The sequence below is a fragment of the Glycine max genome, chromosome 1 (assembly GCF_000004515.6).
Source record: "Glycine max cultivar Williams 82 chromosome 1, Glycine_max_v4.0, whole genome shotgun sequence".
Classification (NCBI taxonomy): Eukaryota; Viridiplantae; Streptophyta; class Magnoliopsida; order Fabales; family Fabaceae; genus Glycine; species Glycine max.
Genome location: NC_016088.4, coordinates 17,602,552 through 17,623,522, shown reverse-complemented (window position 1 = coordinate 17,623,522; position 20,971 = coordinate 17,602,552). Strand labels below are relative to the sequence as shown.

Below are 20,971 nucleotides of genomic sequence, written 5' to 3'. Positions count from 1 at the left end.
AGGCTTACGGATCAACTTAAAAGACTTACGGATCAAGGGTATTTTAGTCTTTTCCCCTTAAGTGCTGGGTGCACTAGCAATGATGTTGGGTGCACCTAGCAACACCCTCCATTTTATCTATTTCCAAAACACTAAAGTTCCCCCAAATTCTTTGTTTAACCTATAGTATGTTGGTAGTATCTTTTCAGCGCTAATAGCTTATTCATAGTCCACCGAAATTTTATTCAATAGGTTTAATTACCCATTTGATTCTTATAATTTTCAAATTTATCATTTTTAGTCGGTATAGTTAATAAATAAATTTTTTAGTCCCTAAAATTTATATTTTTATTCTAAAAAAGATTTTTGCCATTAAAATTCTTTAACTAACGGAGTTAAAAAAAATTTAATGGCAGTAACCTTTTGGGAATTAAAATGTAAACTTCAGGGACTAAAAAATTCACTTATTAAACTTCATGGACTAAAAAATCTACTTATTGACTATAGGGACTAAAAGAATAAGTTTAGAAACTTTAGGAACAAAATGTGTAATTAAAGCTATTCAATATTAGTTATTTGCAACATTTGCGTTGTCTTTCATTCATTTATGTTGGACATAAACTCAACTTTGCGACTTTCTCTTGGAGGGAACAAGAAGTCTGTGCATTTCTTCTAGGAAATTTCTTTATGCACTCAACATTTTTCTTGTACACCCAACACTTTTTCATTTTTTTTCTTCAAAATTACCCCTACTAATAAACAGATTTGTAATCTGTAAGAGACTTATGGATTCATAATTCGTAAGAGTAAGCTTACGAATTCATAATCCGTAAGAGTAAGCTTACGAATTCATAATCCGTAAGAGTAAGCTTACAAATTCGTAATCCGTAAGAGGCTTACTTGTAATCTGTATACATATTTGTTATAAAATAATTAATGTCGCTATATATAACACTAAAATTTCTAATGTATATTTAATGCACATTTAAGTTTGCATAATAAATTTTGTGACAATTAATTTTGATCGAATAATTAATTTGTTTACATATATAAATTTTTATGAAACCTATTTTTATGCAAACAAATTAATTATTAAATCAAAATTAATTATCACAAAATTTATTATGTAAATTTACATGTACATTAAATATACATTAGAAATTTTAGTGTTATATATAGCGACATTAATTATTTTATAACATAATTGACTTATTAGCTCAGTTGGTTAGAGCGTCGTGCTAATAATGCAAAAGTGAGAGGTTCAAATCTGTAAACTAATTACGAATTCGTAAGTTTACGGATTACAAATATGTAAGCTTACTCTTACGGATTATGAACCCGTAAGCTTACTCTTACATATTACAAATATGTTTATTAGCAGCGGTTCGCTACTACTATTCTCCTTTGTTTTTGCGTCTTCTTCTCGCGCCATCAAGAGGCCGTCGTTTGTCCCTTTGTTTGCGTCGTGCCAAATTTGTTTATTGGCAGGGGTTCGCTGCTACTATTCTCCTTCTTCATTTTTGCGTCTTCTTCTCGCGCCATCAAGAGGTCGTTGTTTGTCCCTCTGTTTGCGTCGTGTCGCCAATGAGTGCCACTATCCCCGTCGTCCACATCGCCATCGCCTCCGTCATAAGTCCCTCCGTTTGCACCCTTTTTCTTCGTTTGGCATTTATACGGATTTGAAATCCATATAATAATATAAGAAATTTAATTATATTTGATATTTAAAATAGTTATTTATAAATTTGTTAAATATCATTAATTCCAAATTTTTATAAGTATATATTGTATAAATTAGATTAACAAGAAAATCTAAATTTGTAAATGACAATTTTTTTATTGATATAGTCATAAATATTATTACACTAATAGTATCAAATATTTATATAAATAGTGTTTGGAAGTATAAATTAAAATTTCATCATTTTTTATAAATATTTAAAAGTATTCAAATACTAATTTGTAAAAAAATGAAATAGTCATTTATTAGAAATAAAAAACAAAATTGTACTTAGATTTTGATAATATATTTAAGTTTATTACAATTAGTGATGTGAAGTCTATAAATTTTTAAAAAGTTCCTATATTGATTGCTGAATATATAAAAGTATTAAAAAATTAATTAAAAAATAATTAAATATTTATTTATAAATTATTAAAAAGTATTTTATTCAATATTTTAAATTAAATTTATTTATTAGTCAATTTGTTAGTTAGTTTATGCAAGTCAATTATTATTTGAACGATAACATTAATTGTTACTACTGTTTAAATATGCAAATTATGATTATAACTAGATAATTGAGTCGGGCTTTAGGCAAAGTTATTGGAAGAGTCTTAGGGACACAAGTTAAATATGTTCGATTGAGATGAAGGTGACATACACCCGACACATGAAGATTCTTAGGATTCATTAAGTTGTATAGGAAATATGTATGCTATATGACTGAATAATTTTTAATATTTCCTATTATTTGACAAACAAGTATGTTATAACTAATGTTTTAATTTGCATTTATGTAGTATCTTCACCTAACTACAATATGTTAAACCATAATTCGCTAAATAGCATGCATAAACCCTAATAGCCTAAAACCTAAACCATAAACTTAACCCCTAAACCCTAACATAAGTAAAGCCTACACTCAAAAACCTAAACCAACTAACCATTAAACCCTAAAATAAGTAAAGCATACACCCTAAACCCTAATCCTTAACTAACTAAACACTGAACCCTAGACCAAACCCCATAAACCCAAAACACAAAACACTAAGTCGTAAACCCTACACCATAAAAAACTAACCCCTAAACCTAGACCACCCACCATAAACTTACTAACCCCTTAAATCCTACAATAAGTCAACCCTAAACCCCGCAAACCATAAAACCCATAATTATTTCTTCCTTTTATGTTTTTCCTTTTTTCTAATATGAATATTTGCACAGTTGATGAATACATAAAAGAAATAATTATATGAATGTCCATTGAAACACACCTTAATTACCACAAATGATCACAACCCCATAATTATTTCTCAAGTATGTAAGTTACAAACATGGACTTAACAATAATTAAATGTTTAATCTTCTCCTAAATCAACAAAGTGTGTTGTCAACCTCATCAAATTGGTAAACTGCTGCATGATAATGTCAATGTGTTGACCATAACAAAGTTATTGGCGGTAAGGGATAAATGTCTCTTAGAAATACCTGTTACATAGACACATACACATTCAAATGATCATAACACATTTTATTACAAAAATTACACAAACATGACGATCATGAGTTTACTTGAACAAAATGATTGTCATATACATGATTGATACATATAACGCGATGTACAGAGAGAAAGAGAAACAAGAATGACATTATACCTTGATGCAATCATATAACCCATGTCAGTTATATTCATCCACTTATCCATGTTAATCTGCACATAACAATTTTAATTACATTTGATTTAAAGCTAAATTAACCCATCAAAATGTAACAAAAAACTTACATACCACGGATAATCCATCAACAAGTAGCGACCACTTTAACTCAAATCTATTTATGCCACCAAGTAGGTTGATATACTCATCAAACCATTTTGCAAGTTCTTTAAGCAAATTGTTACGAATCAAAGACCATGAATCTTCACCCATACCTAATAAGGCAGCAATTGCACGATATCCACAATTATCTTCAGGTTTTACATCGACAATGTTTTCAATGAAATCATGCATGCATGGATGAAATTGATCCAACATGGGCATGTTCCTTCTTGGTTTTGGTTGTTCGGATGATGATGCAACCCATTTGACTAAAGAATTGTTATTTTGCACATAATGTAATGCATCCACATACTCCCAGTAAGACAAATGACGCTTCATTGATCTTTGATGTCTGGTCATCGATTTCTTTTGAGCACCTTTTGTTTTCACCTTTTCTATAAGAGCACACATAGAATTTAGATTAGGGTAGGAAATTTTCTGAAGTTTACTCTTTAGAGTAACTTTGCCACATACATCAAGCTTTTCAAAATTCTTGGATATGGTTTTCATCTCTTCGATTATGCTGACTTCGGACTCTGATAAACCTTTGTCTAAAAAACTTAGCCTCCGCCAAAACATATGGATTGTGTCCAATGGTATGGTACCAACAACATATCTAGCTAGCTCACATGCACATGGAAGACCGTGAGTAGTTCTCATTATACATCCACAACGAGAAGGGTTTTTGCCAGCATAATGTACACACTTAAACTTAGCAACGTTCTGGTTTAAAGCATACCATGATACCATCCCCATAGTGTATGAGACAAATGTATGCATTTCGATTAGGGTCATATTTTATGGTTACAATTCTACCATATATGTTTTTTGTCATTTCGTCGAAAATCAATTTTATGGTATACAAGTAATTTCTTGTATAAGGTAACTTTAAAAACATGTTCAACCGCATGTGTACTTGTCTCAAAAGATGCCTTAATTTCAATGTGTTGCAGCGTGATCATGTTGTTCATGGCTTCTCAAACACTACATAGGTTTCCAAGGCTATTTTGCAGTAGTCTTTTTAAGGCCTAATGAGCAAACTCAACCTTGCATTTCAAATATACAAACAAGTAAACAAAAACAATTATTTTTATCCATTTGACTCTAAACCCTAACACCAAAATATATTTACAATTTTTTATACCTGTTAGTTGTTGTGTTTCCTAAATGCATCACCTTATTCATCTAGGGTTTAACAAATCTTTCTTTATGGGTAATCAACCATGTTTGCTTCACGTAGTCAATAAACATTGATCATTGTGAGCAAGCAATTTCAAACTTCATAAGACAGTCATTGAACTCTTGCTCAAAAGGACAACCGACTAGAATTCCCCAAGCTTTCATGACATAATCCCATGTATTTTTTTTAGCAACAAGGGTTTTACATTTTCCCTTCACATTCTTATCAATATGAAACCGACACAACAAATTGACAGACTCCAGGGAGTGCATCACGTCTCAAAAAAATACCTCGAAACCATTCTAGAGCCCAAACAACATTGTTTACACATTTTTCCTTCAAATAGGCAAAAACAACTGAAAATGTCATCCCTGTTGGTGTGACACCAACAATGTGAAATAATGGCAGCCTATACCTGTTTGTTTTGTAGGTACAATTTATAAGAAATACCAAATTAAAGGCATTGGATAATTTCACTGCATCAGGATGACTCCAAAATATATCACGTACAACATCTTCATCCTTCAATCTATGCCAATGAATATATTGATCATGTTCAAGAAACTTCATTAGTTGTTGCATTTCAGTATTATTGCCTCTTATAGAAGAATGATATGCATATCTTGCACTGTATACTTGTTTCATTGTTATATAACTGTTGGCATTGTGCTCCTTTAGTGTTAGAAGAATATTTCTTTGACTTTGTCATATTAGCAATAATAATCTTCTCATCCTTAGTCAGTCGATCAACATATGGATGTCCAACTAATGACTTAGTCAATGCATGATTATGATTCCTACATATTAACTTCACCATCCATCCTTCACTTTCCACATTGATTTCGCTCGTAGCTTAAAGTGACACACACAATTTTTACTACCATTAACTGTTCGTACTCAATCTTTCTTCCTGACCCTATATTTTACACTCCTTTCACAACCAATTAAAACAAATGAGGTCCTTCCTTTAATTCGAGTATCTGTGTATGACCTCATAATCACCGCCACAAAACCAATATCATACGCAACAGATAGAGTCCAATGCAAAACATCATCATGGGTAGCAAACTCCTACAATAGAGATAATACATGTTTAGTCTTCAAGGGACATTTATTTACTTACTTTAACAAAAAAAAATCATATTAATACCTGAGAAGTATTAAAGGTATCAGAACAATCAACATGTTGATGCACACCAAGTTCCTTTCCATTTTAACAAAACATTAAAAAAAAATCAGTGACAAACAAACGACCCCTAATGACACCAGACATATACTATCACACAATTTTTTAATTTTTTTTACTACATTTAATAATATAATACATTAAAATTGATAACCATATATATTAAAATTTAGACTTGCATAAACTAATATATGACACAATATAATTATTTTTTTTACTTTAACAAAGTAGTTAACTTAATAATATTTACACAAATATTATAAATGTTTAAATACTCATCGAGTACTAGCTACTAAAAAAAATAACTCCTTTAGGGACTTATCTTTTAGTCCTTGCTACAAAAAAATATACATAAATAATTACCTACAAATTAGTTATAAATATCAACTCTTTTTTATTATAAATTATATTGTGATAAATTACTTATGAATGTGTTGCTAATATTTTTGTAATTCATAAAATTATAAGGACTAAAAAAAATAATTTTAAAATAAAACGACTAAAATAAAATAAAAGTCTAAATTATTTTAAAATAAATATCACTTTCAAACTATAAAAACTAAAAGGTACATGTTATGAAACTATACATATTTAAACATATTTTAAATAATAAAACAAATTATATTAAAAAAATAAAAAATTAAAAAAAAAACTAAAAAGGTTCTTACGGATCGACAATTTGTAGAACCATACTGATTGTCATTCTGTAAGGTTCATATAGATTACCAATCCGTAAAAAACATACAGATTGTCAATCCATAACAATTATACGAATTGCTAATTCGTAAGTTATATAAAAGTTATGGATTGATCCATAAGTTTTATACAGATTACAAATTCATATAAAACTAGATCGAAGTTGCAGAAGAAAATCAACGTACCTTACCTCTATCGCCGTTAACAGCCACACCAACCACCACTTACCAATGAACCACCGTAATCAATGCGCCTCGACCAAAATGGACACAACAACGAAGGACCACCTTTGACGAGAATGAATGAATGCAAAGAAGAAAGCAACATAATGTGCGTGAAGAAGGCAACATGAAGAAGAAGTTAGTAGGGGGTATTTTTTGGAATTTCAAAAAATTGTTGGGTGCACAAGAAAAATGCTGGATGCACCAAGCAATTCCCTCTAAACTATCTAAAATTGAACATTTAATGGGCCGTAAAACACTGGTGTTCCCCCTAATTTTCTTTTTTATTCCTCACAATACTATTTCACTATAGAGATGATAGGACACCCGTGAAAAAACAAATGTTTCCCTTGTTTTTATAAAGGAATAGTATATAAGGAATTTTCCTTGAGAAAAATTGCAAGAATGATTCATTCAATTGATACCACCAAATCCTCAAAGAAAGGGCAAGACGAACCAAGATCAAAAGATGATGGGGACTTGAATCCTACACTTCTCTATGTGTATCCTACACCTCTTATTTTTTAAAAATTCCTAACCTATTTCTTCTATCTTCTTCCCCTTCTTCCTCTCCTTTTTCTCGCAACAGCAGATGCAACCCCTTTTGTTCGTTCTTCTCTTCTTCTAAAACATACCCTGCTTTCCAGTTCTTCTCTTCTTCTCCAACTCAAGTCTTCTTCCCGCAATCATTAATGGTTCCAACACATAAGTCCCTCTCCTCCAATTCTCCATGTTGCAAGTACGTTTCAATGATTTACATTCATGTTGTGGACCTATTTCTGGAGTAGGCTTTCCAGAACTTATATTTTTGCTTCCAGAATGACCATTTCAAAAAAACCTTTTCCAAAACACCCATTTCGGAAGCAAAAATAGACTTTTTGAAATGCCTGTTTCGAAATGACTATTTTTGCTTTCAAAAAGGGATTTTCTGAAACACCTTTTCCATAAGCAAAAATAGCCATTTCAAAAAGCCTATTCAAGAACAATTATTTTTGCTTCTAGAATGGGTGTTTCGGAAAAAGTTTTCAGGAATAGCCATTTTGGAAACAAAAATATAAGTTCCAAAGTGCACTTAATGATTTTGGAATGGGCTTCCGTATGCCCAATAATACTTTTTGCAACCCCTTTTCGGAATCTCATTCCTAATTTTTTTTTTGCTTATGGAAAGCTTGCTCTGGAAGGTTTTTTGGTTATGGAATGTCCGAGTTAATTTTGGTTATAGAATGACCATTCCGAAAGCTTTGCTAATTCATTAAGGCTAATAGGGTAATTTTAAGTAAAGGAAAGGGGGGGGGGGGGGGGGGGGGGGGGTGTAGGATACAGTAGGAAGGTACTGGATTCAAGTCTCAAGTTGATGACGAATTGACCATGGTTTTTTTGTTAACAATGATGCCGAACTGACATATTTTTAAATTCAATATTGGCTGAAAACAAGAAATTTTGCATCTATACTTTCATGACTCGATATCCCACTCCTTTTCCAAGTTCTATTATAAAACTGAATATTTTCCTTAGAGGTAACAACATATATGTTTCTTATCCTGTCTTTTAATTAAAATTTAGAATGCTCCATGTTAATGAGCTCCTCCTGGTTTGACTCTAGAGAATAAAATACAGACTGGTTGCGTTTTCAGCCACCTGTGCCACGAACAGTAAGATGTAAAGTACAAACAATTCAGCACCTTCTTTGGCATACATACATTCAGCAAACAGCTAACAATGCAAATTATGTCATATTCCTATAAAGATATTTAAATAAAAAACATGTACAACTGATCCATACTTTATAGCCAAACAAATAAGCATTAAATTAGCTTAACCAGAAGAGATGCAAGACCTAGCTAGAAATTAATAAAGCACAAAGACTGCACTAAAACCATACGGGCAGTTGAGTTGGAAGTTTTGATTAACGAAGATGCGCTTACAATGACGATGAAGATTCCATACATTCTTTCCAGTTATAGGAAGCTCGGTTAACAACTAAATAGTCTCCTCTGATATCCTTTACAACGCGAAGGTCGTCATCGAGGTACACAGTATCAAACCTGCAGAAACAGGATGCAAGCACAACCATCACAAAAATTAAACTTTATAATAACTGGGTACATACCTTTTACCCGTAAAATCATAACAGAATCACATAAACATATAAAATAAGAGACAATGGACTGTAACAGAACTGTGCCTTTTTCTTTTAGGAATTAGTGTCAAGGAAATAGCACTCACTCAGCCTTAGCCTTGTAAATTGTATCATGATGACGTTACTCCAGCAACTGTCAACCTTCAAAGGAATTCTAGTCCTCCATTCTCAGATCCCTTTTCTTGTGGTACCTTTTCTGCCAGACTTTAGCAGTGTTCTATGGTTCTCTTTTGGTCTAATATCTTGCTATTACAACCATGTCTAGTGGAGACCATAATTTGTTTCTCTTTTAAAGGTTTATTTCTTACAAGCTTAAAGCTTAGTAACCTCTAACTTGAGGGGAAGCATTAAAATAAGGACATGTTTCATGTAACATATGCTAGATGCATTAAACGTTTCATAGGAATTGATGTCTAGGAAATAGCATCCATTTATCATTAGCGTTGTAAATTGCATCATGGTGTGTGTTTGTGTGAAGTTGAGTGTCTTTCCACCTGAAGCTATTCCATCATATCTCATTTTAACAGTTTTCACCTGGACAAGACTTGGTAGATGTAGTTCCTTAAGGGTAGGTTTGGTTTCTAAGAAGGGGAGAGGAATTGTATAGAAATTTTCACTATTAGTGTGAGTTCCACACCTCTTTCACTATTAGTATGGTTTAGTATGAATCTAAATATAAAATAAAATAAAGTCACGTATTATACTCCTAATTGTTGTCTTATCCATATGAATGGCATTTATAAACATAATACATGAATCAAGCAATAAATATAGAGTAATAGTAAAAGTAAAATTGATATTTCATTTTAATTCATTTTCAACTCAAATTCAATATAAAAAGCATTTGTTATTGTCAACCCTAAAATACAAATACTTCGGTTTCATCAATGAAAGTTATTCCTAGCAATCCCTCTAACCACACAAGCTTATAATAATTTTTGTCCACATTTTCAACTCTTCAATTTAGTTTCATCTCTACCAAGCAAATCCTTAGATTTGAAAATTATAAAAAAACAAAATGATTAACTATGAGCTTTGAAATTGTTGGTTATCATGTAATAATTGTAGTTCATAGAGACATTATCTTTGATTTAGAGGAAACAAAATATCTTTTATTTATGTACAATTAATGTAATTATCCTATATAAACATGCATCCGCTGGGTACACTAATACACGATTTTCACTCAACTTTCCTCTATTTTTTCTCTTATTTTAAGATGGTATCAGAGCTTATCCTAGATCCATCAAAAGGGCCACCCACCATATTATTCATGCACTAAGTCCAAAAGTATTGGACGTGAGGGGGTATATTGGGAAAAACCCTAGTCCCACATCGGATAGAGATAGTGTCAAGATATAGTATATATATGGGGGACAACCCTCACCCTATGAGCCTTGGAATTAAGTTAGACACAAACACACATTCTAAGAATTATCATATAAGAATACATATAAAAAACATTCCTAAATCATTGAGCAAAATTTTTCAGCTACATAGTAAACTTGAAGTACTTACCAACCCCGTCCAAATGGTGGCAATGGTATTTCCCAGTTCTTCCCACGTAATACTGCACTTGTAAATCTAAACAACCAATGTCAGTCATCATAGGTAATATGAATATTTCTTGCGTAAACATTACAAATTTAATTTCAATTCACTGACAAGTAACATCAAGTTTATGCTTTCAGTTAAGTATCTGCAAAGTGTAATGCCATCCATCTAAAAACTATCTACAATTTTGACAAGAGAATACAGGGGACTTTGAATAATAAAATATTATATTGATACGATGAGTAATATTGTGCTATAGTATACTAAATCATTGATCATATTAGTTATTTACTGCAGTTTTGGGAGAGTATTATTTGGAGGAAATATTGCCTGTTTTTATTCAAAAGCTCTCAGAAATGTGATTATTTCTCCAAACAAAATTAAACGAAACATGCATTCATGTTTCGTACTAATGAATCACTAATACAAAAACCCAAACCCACTAATACAATAAGACAACTTCCCTAATTAAATTTGAAAATAAACAATGAAATGAAATTGTTAGGAACCAAAAATTGAAATGACAAAGAAAAGAAAGAATTTTATTGAAAAGGATGAGAAGAATAGAAAATAGGAGAGAAAACTCTCCTCCAAGGGTTTTTCCTTCATAAAGGATTTCTCCTTCCACAAAGAACTAATGCTCTATCTACAAATGAGAAGATCTCCCTCTCTCCTATTCTTCTTCCCCTATTTATATCTAATAAACCCCTCTAAGGAAGCATAGAAGGGGGAACTGATTTAAAGGGTAGCAGTTTAGAATGTGACAGCGACCCATTGTAGTTCTTGAAATCAGAAAACATAAGTAAAGAAGGTTCAATAATCAATAGGGGAAGAAGGTATTGTTAGGATATAAGGAGAAGGAAAGATTAGTTAAGATAGTTAGTCTGTTAATGAGTTAGTTAGTTAGTTAGAGGGGTTTATTAGATATAAATAGGGGAAGAAGGATAGGAGAGAGGGAGACCTGTTCATTTGTAGATTGAGCATTGGCTCTTTGTGAAGGGAAAACCCTTGGAGGAGAGTTATCTCTCCTATTTTCTGTTGTTCTCATCCTATTCAATAAAACTCTTATTTTTATTTGCCATTTCAATTCTTGGTTCCTAACACAATCTAATATTAGTATAAATAAAGGTTAGTGCTTTGTGTTCTTTAGCATAAACCAAGTCACCAATCTAAAAACTCCTATCAGATCTGCCTCTATCTGCAAGTTGCTTCATTTTGTCCTGGGCTCTTTTCATGTGGAATTTGAGTAACTTTAACATTTCCTCGCGTTTCTGCAAACTTCTATCAACCAAAGCAATTTGAGATTCCCCCGAAAGATAAGGTAAATGAACAAGAGGAGCTTGGCCATACACAATCTCATAAGGGCTTGCTTTAATAGTGCTGTGGTAAGTGGAATTGTACCACCATTCAGCAAGAGGCAAACACTTGGACCACTGTGCTGGAGAGTCACTACACATGCACCTGAGATATGTTTCAAGGCATCTATTCACCATTTCTGATTGACCATCAGTTAGTGGGTGATAAGCTGTAGAAAGCTGTACCTGAATCCCTTGCAAGGACATAAATTCCTTCCAAAAGTGGCTAACAAAAACAGGATCCCTATCACTGGTAATGGTGTCAGGAAACCCATGCAATTTAAAGACATTATCAAGGAAGCATTGGGCCACATCCGCAGCAGTATAAGGATGTGATAAGGCCATGAAATGAACTGCCTTACTAAGCCTATCTACTACTATAAAAATGACTTGTTTACCAAAAGAAAAAGGAAGACCTTCAATGAAGTCCATGGTGATGTGCTGCCATACATGCTCAAGAATAGGTAAGGGCTGAAGCAGGCCTAGAGATGCAGCTGTGTCATATTTACTCCTTTGGCAAGTGGCACATTGAAACACAAAAAACTTGACAGCCTTGGACATGCCTCTCCAATAAACCACATTTTTCATCTTTTGCAAGGTAGCATCTCTACCCGAATGACCACCACAAGCTGAAGCATGAATCCAAGAGAGAATGTCCTGTCTTAGTTGGGAGTCTGAGCCAATGCCTAATCTGCCTTTCCTCCTCAGCTCATTCCGGACCCAAGTATAATGTTTGTGAGAAGAGGGATTGCTTTTTAAGTCACTAACAAGCTGTTGTAAGATAGGATCTTTCTGCCAGAACTATTGGATCCTTGAGAGCATGCTAGAATCAGGCTGATGAACCTGTAAGGCCATGATCTCAGGGGAATCAAGTCTAGATAAAGCATCTGCCGCCACATTTTCTCGACCCTCTTTATACTCTATGTTGAAATCAAATTTCATCAACTTTACCAACCACTTTTGCTGGAATGCTGTGGACAATCTCTGCTCTAGGATGTACTTCAAACTTCTATGATCAGTTCTAATGATGAACTTCTTGGGGAGTAAGTAGTGCCTCCATTTTTGGACTGCAAACACAACTGTCAATAATTCCTTCTCATATGTTGACAAGGACTGTTGCTGTGTGTTCAAACTTCTACTGGTGAAGGCAATTGGGTGGTGATTCTGCATTAACACAGCACCTAAGCCTAGGCTAGAAGCATCCACCTCCACCACAAATTCCTTAGAAAAATCTGGTAGGGCCAAAACTGGTGATGCTACTAGCCTTTGCTTCAATTCCTGAAATGCTTCTTTTGCTGTAGAAGACCAACTAAAATTATCCTTTTTCAACATATCAGTCAAGGGTTTTGCAATAGCACCATATTGACTTACAAATCTTCTGTAATAACCTGCAAGACCCAAGAAACTCCTTAACTGCTTCAAGTTTTGTGGTAGGGCCCAATCTTGTACTGCTGCAATTTTTGAAGGATCCGTGGAAACTCCTTCTTTAGTTATAAAATGGCCCAAATATTCTACCTTGTCAATAGCAAAGTAGCATTTGGATTTCTTAGCATACAAGCAGTGAGTTCTTATAGTAAGAAGAACCTGATATAGATGAGAAAGGTGGTCCTCCGTACTTCTGCTGTAGGTGAGTATATCATCAAAGAAAACAAGTAAGAACCTTCTCAAGTAATACTGAAAAACTGAATTCATCAGCCCTTGAAATGTGGCAGGAGCATTGGTAAGCCCAAAGGGCATCACCAAGTATTCTAAGTGGCCCGCATGAGTTCTGAAAGCAGTTTTGTGAATATCAGCTGCATCCATTCGAACTTGATTGTAATCAGCTCTTAAGTCAATTTTGGAAAAAATGGTTGACCCATGCAACTCATCCAAAAGGTCTTCTATTAATGGTATAGGGAATTTGTTCTTGAGAGTTGCCTTATTGAGATTCCTATAATCCACACAAAGCCTCCAGGCCCATCTTTCTTTCCCACCAACACCACTGGACTTGCATAAGGACTGTCACTCTTCTGTATAATTCCTGACTTTAAATAGTCCTGAATCAATCCATTAATAATGTCTTTTTGTTGTTTAGCATACCTACAGGGCCTCTTGTTGACAGGGTTAGCTCCTTGCATTAATGGAATCTTGTGATCATGGCCAACTCGACAAGGGGGAAGACTAGATGGTTCCTGAAAAACATTTGTGAATTCGAGTAACAAACTATTAATATCAGGTGGCAGTACCTATTGACTAGCATGCGAAGTCAAAGAGTGGAGCAGGGAGCCTTCAACTGCAGATTCCAAACTAATTAGAGAGAGGTGGACACCATAAGAGATAGTTTTATGAAGATGTTGTTTTCGGGCAGTGGCCAGATTGGTAGGAGTAGCTCCTCTCAGGACATGTCTTTTTCCATGGACAAAAAATTCCATTGTCAATTTGTTGAAATTCCATGTGATGTCCCCTAATGTTACCAGCCATTCAATTCCCAATACTAAATCACAACAACCAAGAGGTAACAACATCATATTAGAAGTAAAGTTGGTATTTTGAATTGACCAAGAAAATTTTGGAACCTTTGAAGAAATCTGGACTTTATTTCCATCTGCTACAGTGACAGAAACAATGTCCATGGCTTCTGTTTGACAGCCCATCTTCTGAGCTATGTGTAAGTCCAAAAAGTTATGAGTGCTTCCACTATCTATTAAAATATGGAAAGGTTTCTTTCCACAATAACCAGTGACTCTCATGGTTCGAAAATTAGCTACTCCAGTTAATGCATTCCCAGAAATTAAAGGTTCTAAATCAGGTTCAGTAACCACATTAGCATCAAGTTGTTGAGGTCCAGGGCCCTCTTTTTTCATCTTCAATTTCCAACACATGGATCTGCAATCTCTTATGTGTAAGGCCATGTTCAGGTGTAAATGGTTCATCACAAAAGTAGCATAGGCCCTTCGATCTTCTTTCAACCATGTATGCGGGAGTTAGGTGCTTAGGTGTTTGTGGTTTGGTAGAGGGATTGATGGTTAAAGGATTGGTTGATCTAGGAGGGTTTGGAAGTAGGGGTGGTTTAGGAACAAAGGAAGATTTCTGGTTCTTGACAAATGGTTTGGCTTGTGTATTGGAGAAGGAAGATTCATACATCTTTGCAAGGGAATAAGCCTTTCGAACAGAATTTGGTTGAAACATTCAAACAATCATTTGAGCCTCTTGTTTTAATCCTCCTAAAAAGGAGCTAAGTTGATGCTCATCAGAAAGATCCACTCTTGATACAATTGAGTCAAACTCCTCATGATACTCTGATGGATCCTGTCTGCCTGAGCTTCATTAAATCCGCCATGGGATCTTCACAAACATCTCCAAAACGATCAAGTAACAAGATCTGATATTCATTCCAAGAAGGCAAATTCTCCAATCCTACAGATTTTATGTAAGCACTATGCCACTGCAGTGCTTTTCCTTTGAAATGAACTACTGCTAAACGTACCTTGAATTCATCAGGAGTATTATCAACCTAAAAAAAAGTTTCACACTGGATCAGCCATTGTTTTATTCCTTCACCATTGAATCTTGGAAAGTCCAACCTAGCCAATCGAGTGCCACAAGAATAGGGACTGGATCTCTCACCTCTAGGTGGATTGCTTGCGGCTGGAGAATCTTGTTGCCTCTGTTGAAACATTCCGTGTATTGTTTGTTGCATGGAAGCAGCGAGCTCGACAAATCTTGATTACATTCTGCTGTTGAGACGTTCTTCCATTTCACGAAGGGAAGCTTGATTGTGTGTGTTCTCTGCCATTGCTTGATCACCAAGGAAGGAACAGGCTCTGATACCAATTGATGTAGAAGAACTAGGAACTCAGCTATGGGATTCGAAGTTCTTGGACAGACAAGGGAACTCAACGAAATGAATGAATTCCGATGAGCATGGTGGTTATGCTTTTCATTATTAGAAGAAATTACAAGGAGGAGGTTGATTACAGATTCTATTCAAAATGTTTCCTTACTTGCCAATTACTACTTATAGCTCTCAACCACTAACTGCCTAACTACCACTAACTGCCTAACTGCTTTTCCAACTAACAGCAGTTAACAGAATTGAGTCTAACTAACTAACTACCTTCCTAAGCCTATATCACCACCTTGTCCTCAAGGTAGAAAGCAGGAAATTCTAGGAGATCACCCAATTAATTAAAACGTCAACAAACTCATTTGGAAGTCTTTTGGATGCTAAAACTGTCTCTAGTTGACCCTGTAATTCCAGCTCCTCAATACAGAAAACAGGAAACTGTTGGCATAGAACATCAGCTTGAACAACCTTTTTTAACTAAGATATATATGAAATATAGGGTAAATGCATGAGTGAGCTAGTGAAGCCACTTCATAAGCCACTGTCCAATCCCACATACAACCTTAAAAGGACCATAAAAATGCCTACTAAGCTTTTGATTGATCCTATTAGCTAGTGACGGCAAATTATATGGTCTTAGATTAAGGTAAACAAAGTCACCCAGTTGAAATTCTATGTTCCTTCAACATTTATCAGCCTGCATCTTCATCCTCTCTTGAACCTTGCATAAAGCTTGTTTTAGTTCCTTTAAGACTGAATCTCAATGGATCAACATTCCGTCTACCTCCTCTAATGCTGACTCACATTTATTAAAATTCACAAAGCATGGAGGACCACACCTGTACAAAACCTTGAAGGGTGCCATCTTGATAGATTGCTGATGGGAAGAAGTCACCACTACTATGTTTTGTCAGTGGGAAAGAAAGCCACAATCCAGAGTTAACCACCATAGAATGGAAATAAACAACTTGATCCAACTAAAAATAACTAGGTAGGCCTAGCACACCAAGTTTGATCATTAAACACTGCAGAACAAGGTTTGAGGGAACTAAACAGTAATATTGGGATGGTGATCCATGTCAACATAGGCTGGTTCCCAACAGAGATGGAGTGGTGAGGCAAGACAAAGCAGAAGTGGTGGAAAAGAAGGCACCACAGACTCTCATGCACGCTAACAAAACATGACATACAGATTTAAGACTGCAGCCACAAAAGGGGAGGGGTCATGAAGGCAAGCCAGTTGGACAAGGTGATACCAATCTAGAAAGAGGAGATGAAGATTCATGCTGACAAGTTGGTAGCCAGAGGCATCATTGGACACGCCCTTACACACACAAAAGAGCATGGCTGGTCAGATTCCAACAAGAGGCATGTGGTGGCACATCAGAGATCTAGTGGCCGCACCATTTCACAAACAAGCAAATCTGGACATGCTAGAGTTGATAGCAATGGCGATGAGGTGATAGCTTGTGCAGACAATGGTAAATCAGACTTCCCTAGTTGAAAAATAAAGTCAGAGCGGAGAGAGGATATGACATTAGTTGAAAACCTCTTTGGTTTAGAAATTTGGAGGGGAGGGGAGGGGAGGGAAGGAAAGGGGAAATTAGAGGGGCTAAAATCCCTCCCCACAAATTAGAGGGGCCTTCATTAATTGGGCCTGAGGTTGACTTATGCTGCTGTTTGGGCTGGTCCATATTGGACTCGTTCATATCAAATAAGCACAGGAGATATAAGGCTGACTCAGTTGTTGGGGAAGGATGAAGGGATAAGGGAGCAAGGAGAGGTCGCCGGTTCGAATTCCCAACTGACATTTCTAACAAAATCTATCAAATTAACATTTGCCAATAAATAAAAAACCTAACAATAAGCACGCCCTAAACTCCTTCGTTCCTCAAAACCTTTTTCATAGTTGTCATAGCAGTCAATCTCTCCGAACAATGTCAAGCAATGCAAGAATGTATAACACCAAAATCAAACTCAATTAATAACAATCACACAAAAAGAACAAAATTTATTATTGTTACTCCCATTATTATTAATTTCAATTATTCACCTGAAATTCACTCTCTGCGGTGACGCAACCTCAATACTTGATCGAACAAAGAAAACGCCATCAGGTGGAAACGAGATGACGTTGTTCAGTGTTCTTTCCCGAACATCGATGACCTGCAACACGTCGCCGGCTCGGGTTCCAAACAAGGGAGCCTTCTCGATGATGAAGAGCTGCTCCTTCTCTGTCGTCCACAGCAGCCGCCACGTCGCCGACAGCGCATCGCCGGTGGTCACCGAGCCGGCGCCCGCGGAAGCCACCGCATCGATGGCTTGGACGATTGCGGCGCGCTTCGCGGGGTCGCTCTGGGTCCTGATGCCACGGTCCTGGTCGGCGATGAGGGCGAGGAGGTGCTCCTTGGCGGATCCGGATTGGGCGATGACGGAGGAGCAGGTGAAGCGCCGGTGAGAGTAGCGCGGGCCGGGGAGTTTGGTGGTGAAGGGGTAGGGAAGAAGGAGTTTGGCACTGGCCATGAGCATGGGTGGTGGGGATGAAAGAATTCCATTGGGTCTGTGTGGAGGGAGTGAACTTGAAAGGATTTGGCGGGTGAGAACTGAGTTCTCACACGAGAAGATATTGTGGGAGCCAGGTGGAAATTAACTCTTGTGGAGAGTTTCCAATTTAGCCTTTTGTTTATGAGAGTTTTGAATAAATTGTACATTTATTTACATTCCCCTATGGGTGAGTTTGGTTGGTGTGACTGAGAAAAGGAGGAGGAAATAGAGGAGAAATGTGAGTTTTTGGGAGATTTTTTATTATAGTTTTTGGGTCGTTTTGGTTGAGTAGAATCGGATGAATTTTTTTAAAAAAATTTATATGGATTCAACTAATAAAGTTTTAATTGTTGAAATGCTTAGATTTGAGAGAAAAAAAAATACTATTAAGTATAAAGTGGATTGGTTGAATTGTAACAAGCAAATTGACTAGGCTATCCTTATAAAAAAAATTGGCTAGGCTATTTCTTCCACAAACACATTTGCTTATGATTTTTTTCTTTTGAAACTTCTTTATTGAAAATCAAAAAGTTATTTAGAAGCAAGAATTTTCTCTCTTAAGTACTTAGATAAAATGATAGCTTAAAAATAAATTTCCAAGTAAAACTAGATACTACTACTACTTTCGAAACTACTCTTCAAATCACCAATTATGTTATCTCACATATTTTGATTTTCACTTTTCTTTTACAAGGTGGATGTTGCTTCTGAACATTAAAACTACTTTGTAAAAATCTTTTGATGAAATATAAGAGTAAAGCTTTTGTGAAACAAAGGTTTTTCAAAGTTAAGAATAAATATGTAACTGCTAAAACTAAATGAGAACAGTAAATAAAGATACAACACACACCCTAACCTTGGCTACATCCAATACCTACACTTGCAGGATTTTTCCATTAAGATCAAGCACACAATTTTGGAATTCTTTCTTTTGAATCATCTACAAGCTTCTACACCCTATATTTTAAACCTCTACAAATTCCACTCAATATTCTTTGCTTGCCTCTGGAAGCAACATCCAAACCAGCATTCTAAACCTTCAAAACTTCTACTTAGTATTCTCTAAGCTTCTATAGGTTCTTCCAAGTATTGTTTCGAAAAGCCTTCAGGCTTCATCCAACTATTCTTTCAAAAAGCCTCTCCAAACTTCACTCACCCAACACTTGTGTTCACTTTGAACTTTAGAAGCAATAATCCCCTACTCACTCTTCCGAGCTTTTCCTACTAACCCAAGGGGACGGATGATCATTGCAACTTTTTGGGATTCCTCCTGTTAAGGCTCTTTGTATGAAGGTGTTTATAGATATTCCTACAAATTTGGCTCTGTATGGCTCCACCTAGAGTGTTTTTTATAAGATTTTTCTAATATGGTTATTTTGGATAGACTATTTTATGACCTTACTATCTCTTATTGTCACTCCTTCCTTGGAAGTTGCTCAATTGAATTTGCATCCATAGATATAGAGCTATCAATTTATGGTCGTTGGAGGTGGAATTTGAACTTTAAACTAGTACATGAGTTGTCTATGTTCATACAACTAGTGGTTCTACACATTGCTTCTCCTCGATGTCTTCTACAACTATTCTCAAGTTGCTTCCTTCATCACTGCTCTTCTTCACCATTATGACAACTTGCACATTTCAAATTTGAAATGTATTCATTGTGATGCAATCCTACCCCCCAAGGGCATTGGATAGAAGACTCCAAGAAGATTGGACCAGAGATGCAAGAAAAGGCCCTAGGGTTCTCATGAGCCTTAGAATAGATTTCGGGCTCATAGGCTAAGTATGAGCCCACTTATCTTTGTACATATTAGATTAAGGTTTCATTTGTTGGATCGAGTGGCCTCAAAATAATTAAGAAGGGGGGGTTGAATTAATTATTCCTAAACCTTTACCAATTAAAAAATTACTCTTTTAAGGCTTTTACTAAATTGTTAAGAGAATGAGGAGTAGAAGAGAAACTTAACAGAAAGTAAAAGTGGAAATTAAATGCATAGCGGAAAGTAAAAGAGTAGGGAAGAAGGAAACAAATACACAAGAGTTTTTATACTGGTTCGGCAACAACCCGTGCCTACATCCAGTCCCCAAGCGACCTGCGGTCCTTGAGATTTCTTTCAACCTTGTAAAAATCCTTTTACAAGCAAAGATCCACAAGGGATGTACCATCCCTTGTTCTCTTTGAACCTAGTGGATGTACCCTCCACTAGAACTGATCCACAAGAGATGTACCCTCTATTGTTCTCAGTCAAACCCAAGTAGATGTACCCTCTACTTGTACCACAAAGGATGTACCCTCCAATGTGTTAAGACAAAGATCTCAGGCTGTTAAACCTTTGATACTTTGTGAATGGGGATACAAAAGAATTCTCAGGCGGTTAATCCTTTGAACACTTTTGTATTAGGGAAAGGGAAGAATCAAAAGAATTCTCAGACTGTGTCGTTTTGAATTCTTTGACAAGGGAGAAAGGAGATACAAAAGAATTCAGGCGGTTAGTCCTTTGTTCTTTTGGAAAAGGGAGAAGAGAGACACAAAAAGAATTCAGGTGGTTAGTCCTTGGCGAATTCTTTTTGCCAAAGGGAGAAGGGAATGAAAAAGATGAATAGCACAAGTTTTCAAGGTTTGGAAAACCAGAAAACTTCAGAAAGCTTTTGATACAAAGAAGAAGAAGAAATTCAAAGAGAGTCAAGGCTTGTAAAGGATTGATTGAATAAGTGTAAAAAGTGTCTTGAAAAGCAAATCAAAGCCT

The 20,971-nt window shown here is 35.4% G+C and overlaps 1 protein-coding gene and 1 non-coding gene across 5 annotated transcripts; one reads left to right on the top strand and one right to left on the bottom strand.

The window, feature by feature from the left end:
• Positions 1-304: 304 nt before the first annotated feature.
• MIR10186C (microRNA MIR10186c) lies at positions 305-434 on the top strand. The gene has a single exon (NR_161668.1). It is a non-coding gene; the product is annotated as a microRNA MIR10186c (primary transcript).
• A 2,555-nt stretch (positions 435-2,989) lies between these two features.
• LOC100810309 (probable plastid-lipid-associated protein 11, chloroplastic) lies at positions 2,990-18,342 on the bottom strand. Of its 4 annotated transcripts, XR_412744.4 has the most exons (6): positions 17,731-18,341; positions 10,461-10,526; positions 8,728-8,847; positions 6,767-6,868; positions 5,850-5,903; positions 4,910-5,770 (listed from the first exon to the last, which is right to left on the bottom strand). XR_412744.4 is itself a non-coding variant. In XM_041018109.1 (4 exons), exons 1-4 carry the CDS (start codon positions 18,204-18,206, stop codon positions 3,181-3,183), a joined length of 672 nt encoding a protein of 223 aa, XP_040874043.1. In that variant the 5' UTR covers positions 18,207-18,340; the 3' UTR covers positions 2,990-3,180. The 4 variants fall into 4 exon arrangements, 3 of the variants coding, with proteins under 3 accessions (XP_040874043.1, XP_014629447.1, XP_006573219.1); XM_041018109.1 differs by lacking the exons at positions 4,910-5,770; positions 5,850-5,903; positions 6,767-6,868 and adding an exon at positions 2,990-3,190 and having other exon boundaries at positions 17,731-18,340; XM_014773961.3 differs by lacking the exons at positions 5,850-5,903; positions 6,767-6,868 and having other exon boundaries at positions 4,919-5,770; positions 17,731-18,342.
• Between the last annotated feature and the right edge of the window lie 2,629 nt (positions 18,343-20,971).

Coding starts and splice junctions, on each gene's coding strand:
- LOC100810309 (XM_014773961.3), bottom strand. CDS start 18,206: ATGCTCATGGCCAGTGCCAAACTCCTTCTTCCCTACCCCTTCACCACC. Junction 10,527..17,730: donor CCGCAGAGAGTGAATTTCAG/GTGAATAATTGA, acceptor TTGGTTGTTTAG/ATTTACAAGTGCAGTATTAC. Junction 5,771..8,727: donor ATGGAATCTTCATCGTCATT/GTAAGCGCATCT, acceptor TCTCTATTGTAG/GAGTTTGCTACCCATGATGA.